Source organism: Jatropha curcas, chromosome 2 (genome assembly GCF_041381405.1).
Source record: "Jatropha curcas cultivar XTBG-Jc1 chromosome 2, XTBG_Jcur_1.0, whole genome shotgun sequence".
In the NCBI taxonomy this organism is placed as follows: Eukaryota; Viridiplantae; Streptophyta; class Magnoliopsida; order Malpighiales; family Euphorbiaceae; genus Jatropha; species Jatropha curcas.
In genome coordinates this window covers 10980122-10988163 of record NC_143152.1, presented here as the reverse complement: position 1 = coordinate 10988163, position 8042 = coordinate 10980122, and the positions used below count along the sequence as shown (strand labels likewise).

The following is an 8042-nucleotide window of genomic DNA, read 5'->3' as shown; positions in this document are numbered from 1 at the left end:
AAATCAGCATAATCATATTGAGAAATTCCAGGAACATGTTTCAATCTTTTATGTGCTATATGCCCCAAACGAGCATGCCACATCATTACTAAATGCCTATCGTGATTATTACAACTAGCAGCAGAAAAACAACTACTGTGTTTATTAAAAGAATCACTTGTCAAAAAATAAAGGTCTTCAATAACCCTTCCTTCTCCCAACACCTTCTTAGTCAGTAAATCCTGGAATACACAATGTTCAGGAAATGAGTGGACCGACAAACGGCAAGTTCTAGTGACCAAACTGACGGACATGAGATTGCAATTAAATGAAGGAACATATAAGACATTGTACAAAGTTATTCGATCATTTAATTTTATATTCCCTATATGTGTCACTGATCTGGTAGAATTGTCAGGTAACCGAATGGTTTTAGGTGGTTTTAGCTCAATTGCTTAATCATAAAAGGACAGCTTAGGTGTGATGTGATCAGTTGCTCCAGAATCAATTATCCAATTATCCTTGCAATTAAAATCAATGCCAAAAATAACAGAATTAAGTAACGTACCTGCGAAGTTCACATTTCTGATATTCCTATCATCTTGCTCAGCAAAGCCACCCTTGGACCTGAGAAACTTTTGGAACTCTTGCTGTAAATAATCAGAGACAACGTTATTAGCATTGGGTACATCATTTCCTTTCTGATTCTGACTATGTTGTTGTAGTGGAGACTCTGCTTCTGCAATCTGTGAAACATTATTAGCAGCATAATACTTGCGCACGTCCACCCCCCTTCTCTTCTGTAACTCAATAAACCAGTCAGGATATCCATGAATAGAGAAGCAATCATCAATCTTGTGCCCTCCTGTTTTGCAGTTGGTGCAATACTCCTTCTTCTTATCCTCTTTTTTGGTGTATGATGAATTTTTGCCACTGTTCTTGATTTTATTTCTATTTTCGGAATAACTACTGCTACCCCTTCTCGCCATCATAATTGCTGCCGTTTCAGTGGATGTGATATTGCTGGTCTGTACTTCCCTTTGTTTCTCTACACTCATCACCATGGAATAGGCTTTGTTAATCGATGGAAGAGGATCTTGCAGCAACACTTGATTCTTCACGTTATCATATTCATCCCCTAAACCCATCAAAAATTGCATAAGCCTACGATTGTTATCATAATCAGTGATAGCTGTACCAACCTCACAACATACTGGTAAAGGTGCTAAACATAAAAGCTCATCCCACTTCTTCTTAAGCTTTGTATAATACTCTTGCACAGTATCATCGCCTTGCTTGTAACTAGCGATCTCCCTTTCAATTTGATAGATCATCGGTCCATTACTCTCACCATATCGTTGCTTTAACTCATCCCACAAAGCTTTTGCGTTTTTGCAGAAAACAAACGCATCAGATATATCTTTGGCCATGGCGTTTAGCAACCATGAAACCACCATACTATCTACAGTCAACCATTTATCATAATCGGCCGACCCAGATTCAGGTGCTTTAATCTTCCCATCAACAAAACCCAGCTTATTCTTTGCTCTTAAAGCAATCTGAACTGATCTGCTCCAAGAGAGATAATTTGGTCCTCTCAAAGGTACACTCACAAGGCTGAATCCAGGCGCCTCCGAACCATAAGTATGATATGGATCATCCTCAGTAGGCTTGGCCACGGTTCCGGTTCTGGATTTTTTGGAACCGGAACCGAACCGAAAAGGTCCGGTTCCGGTTCCGGTTTGAAACCGTCCGGTTTCGGTTCCGGTTCCGGTTCCAATCCAATTATAAAACCGACGGTTCCGATCGGTTTTCCGGCGAATCGCATAATTTTAACATTTTAAAATTTGAAAACCGGTTTAAAAAAAATTTTTTTTGAACATAAAAAATTAAAAAATACACCTAAAAAATTTTAAATCTTGGAGACCGGTGTAAAAAAAATTATTTGAACATAAAAAATTAAAAAATAGACTAAAAAAAATTTTAAATTTTGAAGACGGGTTAAAAAAAATTTTTGGAACATAAAAAATTAAAAAATACACCTAAAAAATTTAAAATTACTTCAATTCCATTTATTTTTTTAAAGACTTGAATTGTTGAACATAATTTTTTTTTTTAAATTTCAACTGAATTTTTTTTTTAATGTTTGAACATAATTTAAAAAAAAAAAATGGGCTTGAACTTAATTTTTTTTTTTTGTTTTAAAAAAAATTAAGTTGCCTACGTATCCTCTTGGGAGTGTAATATATTGTAGAGAGTGTAGTATATTGTAGAGAGAGAGTAAGTAGAGAGAGTTGAGATTTTTTTGTAATTAATTTATAAATAAAATGAGGTATTTATAATAAATCCAAAAATTCTTTTTTTCCAAAATACCCTTAAAACTAGCTGTTATATAGCCATTTATGGCTGTTGGGAGGGGTAATTAAGAGATTTCACAACAAATTTTCAAAAAAAAAAAAAAAATTTCAAAATCTGACAGTTACAATGGCTAGTATACATATAAAACACGAGAGAAAACTAGTATACATATAAATATAAATATTTTTATTTCTAACTAATTTTAATTTTATTCCAAAAGAAAGAAAAAAAAAAAAGCAAAAGTTTGCTTTATAAATTGACGGCTAATAAGGGAACATTTCCCTCAAAAGATGGAGAATCTCATTATTTCTATCCCACACAATCACTCATTTCTCATTTAATTTCAAAAAAAAAAAAAAAAAAAAAATCAAAATCTCACAGTTACAACGTCTCGGTTCGAACCTGTGGTTCTAACCGGCCGGAGAACCGGCGGTTCCAATCCGGTTCCGACCGGTTCTCTGGAACCGCCGGTTCTGGTTCCTCATTTTTAGGAACTGAAACCGAACCGAAATATTCCGGTTCCGGTTCCGGTTCGTCCCGGTTCCGGTTCTCACCGGTTACGGTTCCGGGCCGGTTCAAACCGGCGGTTCCGGTTCCCGGAACCGTAATTTGGCCAAGCCTAATCCTCAGTTGATTTGGTGTTGATCGCAGCAATGATCTTCGCCAGATCTTCTGGAGACATCATCGTCTCGATTGTAAATTTTCTAACTTATGTACTTTTCTCAATTTCAGGCAATCGAAACAAGGTTTCGATTAATACAATTACCACGGCTCTGATACCATGATAAGGATTAAAGAAGCCAGCAACAATGGAACACAGAGTGTTTACAGGAGATGCCGTTTTGGGATAGCATTCCCGAATCTCATTTTGTTTATTCACATATTTGTGTTAGTATTTATACAAGAACTGAACCAATCACAGAGTTGTGTGAGTTGGCATTCTGTTAGAGTCTAGACTAAACTAACATGCCTGTGAGGATACAAAATACAATATATACACTTTACATGGACTTACATATTATTTATTATGAATTGTTGAAGTTCAAAAAAAAAAAAAAAAAAAAAAAGCTAACGGAAACCAGCTGATTAACCAGCAAAACATAAAATGCTGTGTTTTGTTATGCTTAAAAAAAAAAAAAAAAAAAAAAAAAAAAAAAAAAAAAAACCACATTGCACCAAATGATAAAAAGCCCGATTTGTTAATTAAAAATTAAATAAATAATATTTCTAATATTTTTTAATTAGCAAAAACAATTTAATTTTAGTTAAAGATATTTAAAATTATTGTTTTATTTTATTTTTAGTAAAAGTTGAGCTTTTTGATTATTTGGTTGGAGTAGTAATCATACAAAAATTTGATTTTAACCAAAATTTATATTGTTTTTAATTTCAGAAAACAAACAGAGAATTATTCTATGTAAATATCTGCCAACATGTACTTGTATTTTCGTGATTAAACATTTATTATTAATTAAACATCAATAGAGGGAAAATGCCATTTGAATAGGATATATTAATGCTGAGAAGAGAACAATGAGAATAGACAATACAATGTGGCACAGCTGATAAGAGGGACATGAAACATTGAAAAGAACAAAACAGCAAAAATTAAAAAAAAAAAAAAAAAAAACAGAAGAAGGATATGAGGATGATGATGATGATGATGATGATGATGCCCTCAAATGCCGGAATGATTGCAGCATCAAAAGAGAGGGAATCCGAATCCCACAACTTCAGGCGTGACATTAACACTCCTTTGCTCATTATTGTTAATGTCTACACATATCACATTCGTGGGCCAAATGGAACTTGGATTTGGGTTTTGCCCTCGGAAAGTCTAAACACATTATGAAAGCTTACATCTTTCAGTTACGTCAGATTTTAAAACTTTAATTTAAAAAATATCCTCTCTAATATATCCTCCAAAACTTCATATGCCTCTTTTACAACCCTGCAAAAACACACAGAGAAAAAAGAAAACCTTTCTTTTAGAATCTGTTAGTTTTTACTTTTAAAGCATCAAGAAGTCCACACAGAAGATTCAGGCTGTAGGAAGGCAAGGGAAGAGGGAGGCAAGGGAAGAGGGAGGCAAGAGAAAAGTGGAGGGAACTGTTGGACGGCAGAGATTTGAGATTTTCCTAAGAAAATAAGAGTCGAACGAGGGAAGTAAAGTTGCCAAACGGTTCCATAGATAATTGGAGTAGAATGAGGCTAGCGTTTGGACGCCAAAAGTTTTTCCTTCCTGTGCAGCAGGGGTGTGCATGTTACTCTGGGAATCCCGACCCATCCTCAAAAACTGCCCCGCTGTCCCCAAAAAAAACGCGGACATAAATTTAATAGTTCGGTCCTGAATGTAATTTTAGGATGGGACTAGAACCGTTTTGTACTGCTCAAAAATTTTATCCTGTCCGGTTCCATCCAAAAACAGAAATTTCCATCGAAATTATTGTTATAAAATTATAATCAAACGCCATGTATTTTGATTTTTTTTTATATCACATCAAATAAATCTAGAAAATTATTTTAAAACTATTTTTTAAAAGAAGTTGTTTTGAACTAAACAACTTCCTATCATTTTGATAGAGTTTGAAAGTTGGAAGTCAGAGAGTAAAAATTAAAAACACACACTACAGGAAAAGGATAGCAAACAAGGAAAAAAAAAAAAAAACGGGAAGTAACAATTCACTAAAGTGCTGTTTGTTTTATATTAAGTTTTTTTTTTCTCCTTAAAAAATAAACAAAACTTATTTGTTTAAATTTGTTTAATTTTTTTCTTTACTTTATAGAAAACTATTTTTTAAAATAAAAAATAAAATTTATGGAACCACAAATGGTTCTGCAATTGTGCTTTCTGTTTTTATTCTACATTTCTCCTTTTTTTTTTCTTCCATTTTTTATAAGACTTGTGCTCATAAAGTTGTATTATTATTATTATTATTTTCTCTATCCAAATATCATTTATTTATCCAAAATATATAAGATTTAGTTTTTTTTATCTCTATTAAATTTTCTATGCTTTTTTTTCATCTTTTCTCTATTTAGTATTATTTTTATATTTATTATTATTTTCTCTATCCATATAAATCTAATGTCATTTAGTATTATTTATTTATTATAATATTTGGATATTATATTTCTATTCAATTGTTTGGATACATAATAATCAATAGTTAATTTAACTTTGAATTTAAAAATTAAAGTGTGAAATATTTTTAATTATTTTGTCTTAGATTTTATATTTTTGTATTTTTATTATTAACTGAAATCTTTAATGGCTTGATAAAGGAGAGATTTGATAATTGGAAAAATTTTTCACATCATAAACTAAAAGAAAGGAAAAATTAATTTCAGAAAAAAAAAACTGAAAAAGTTATATGTTTCTAATAAATATAAAAAACTAAAAACAAACAATTGTAACGAACGGGGGCTAAGGTTCCATTCTTTTTCCTTTGTTTCTATTTATTTATTTTGGTTAATTGGGCTATTGAAATTTCAAGGATTCACTTTGTTGGTATTTGCATGATTGATTTTAGTTAGTTTATTTTTTATGGTCTTTAATGATGTTTGGAGTTTTTGTATGAAGAAAAGAGTATGAATTATGAACATAATTTTAGACATGGCATTTATAGAGCAAACTCAGATTTAGATATTTAATCAAATATTTTAAATGCAAGTGTAGTGTAAATCTAAGAGCTTCAACTGAAAGACGAAACGCATATTTTTTTTTTTTTTTTTTGCTTTAACTATATATGATATTCAATAATTACCAATTATGATGCTATTCTCTCAACCTACAAAGTAATCTTGACCATTTATAATCTTAATCACATAAAAATATTATTTCTAAAATATTAAAGTTTATGACGTTTAGTATCTCATTTTTTTTCATGTTGTCTATATATTATGTGGTTAATTAAATTCTTTTTTGCATTGACAATATTTCATTATGACTTTTTTTAGATTATTATTTTCTCTGTCAATTGACAACAATTTTTATTAATTTATTTTTTTAGACTAGCTGAAAACAGTAGGATAATATTAAGATTATTGTTTTTATATTTTATATTTAATGCTAATGCCTTTATATATACTTAGTTTTATTAATTAAGTAATTTTATTTCATGGTTTATTTTTTAATATTAAACTAATATTTATGATCTTGTATATAAGAATTGAAAAATGTCAAAAAGGAAGGACCGCGATGATGCTCCTCTTCCTGGCAATATATTCAAAGCCCCAAAATTTTCTAGCAGTCCAGGAAATATGACAGCACCACACGAGAATATAAGCCCACCCTTAGAAAGCCAACAAACTACACCAACATCTCCTGATATTGCATCTCGTGATGAAGGTACAATTGATATTCCTTGTCATCCTACTAGTACAGGTAACAAGTTGAAGTCTGGGGTTTGATATTTAAATTTTCTAGGTCATTATACTCTTACTTGTAAATATATTTTTCCCTGAAATGTGTACTATATTAAAAGAGTTGCAGAATTCTTTGGCTAGTGATGATATAGGACTTGCAAAACAAAATAAAAGAAAAATTTGAGAAATATTGGGGTCAATTGGATAAATGAATATAATATTATTTACACCTGTTGTATTGGACCCTCGATATAAGTTGAGGTACTTGAATGTGAAGTATCAGGGATTTTTTTAGTGAGGTTGTAGCAGATAAGTTTGTTGAAAGGGTGCTTAAAAATTTAAAATTGTTGATATCTGATTGTGAGAAAGAACAAAATGTTTGTGAAAGTTTTGATATGGAAAGCCATGGAAAGCCAAGGTAAGAATAAGGAGTTCAATGCAAATGCTGTTGAGATTGATGATTAGTTTTTAGAAGCGGAGAATGATAGGTCTTATGTTTATAGTATTTTTAATATAGTTTTTATTAGGATTTTTAGTGTTTTTAATTTCTTTGATTAATTTTTATTTAGATTTATTTATATTTTTAATTAAGTTTCCTTGATTCTTGATAAGCTTGATTTGAAGGGTTTTTAGCAGGAAAATAGCTAAAATTGCATCAAACAAGATTGGAGTTGAAAAATGCAGTTAGAAGCTCAACATGGCCAAGTTGGTAAAGTACACGGCTTGATCATGTCAGACTCCACGGCCGTGTTACCAAGAAAAGCTGAAAATTGAAAGTGGGCCGAATTTAATTATTAGCCTATGTAGATTTGAAGTCTGGGCGTGGCTTGTGCATGGAGCTGCATGGGAATAATAAAATACTTACTTTGTTTGAGTTCCAGCCCTATTTGGTCAAAGAAGACTCCTAATTAGGAAGAAATACATTACAAAATTAGTTTCCTACTCAAATAATATTTCTTCCCAATTAGGCCAAGTAGTTTCCTAGTTGGATTCAAAGAAGAGAGCGAGAGCGTGAACAATAGGACATGAATGATGATATAGAGCATATACTTCATCTCGAGGAGCACTAGATAATGCAACATTCGCTCAACCAACACAATCAAAATCAAAATCAAAGGCCCTGACCTCCTGTTCGCACCTTGCGAGATTATACCACTCCTTCTCTTAATGGGACCACTTCAAGTATCACCAGGCCAAGAGTGGACGCTAACAACTATGAAATAAAGCATGCGATTATCCAAATGCTGTCCACCTCAATTCAATATGGAGGGTTGCCTAGTGAAGATCCTAATGCCCATATCACAAAATTCCTGGAGATTTGTGATACATTTAAGCAA

General features: G+C 31.8%; 1 protein-coding gene across 1 annotated transcript; it reads right to left on the bottom strand.

Annotated features, from left to right (window-relative positions):
* Positions 1 to 434: 434 nt before the first annotated feature.
* LOC149498238 (uncharacterized) lies at positions 435 to 1409 on the bottom strand. The gene has a single exon (XM_089717263.1). The coding sequence runs from the start codon at positions 1407 to 1409 to the stop codon at positions 435 to 437; it is 975 nt and encodes a 324-aa protein (XP_089573389.1).
* Between the last annotated feature and the right edge of the window lie 6633 nt (positions 1410 to 8042).

What these genes read in the sequence shown, in the direction of transcription:
- LOC149498238 (XM_089717263.1), bottom strand. Translation starts at nt 1,409, where the DNA reads ATGGCCAAAGATATATCTGATGCGTTTGTTTTCTGCAAAAACGCAAAA.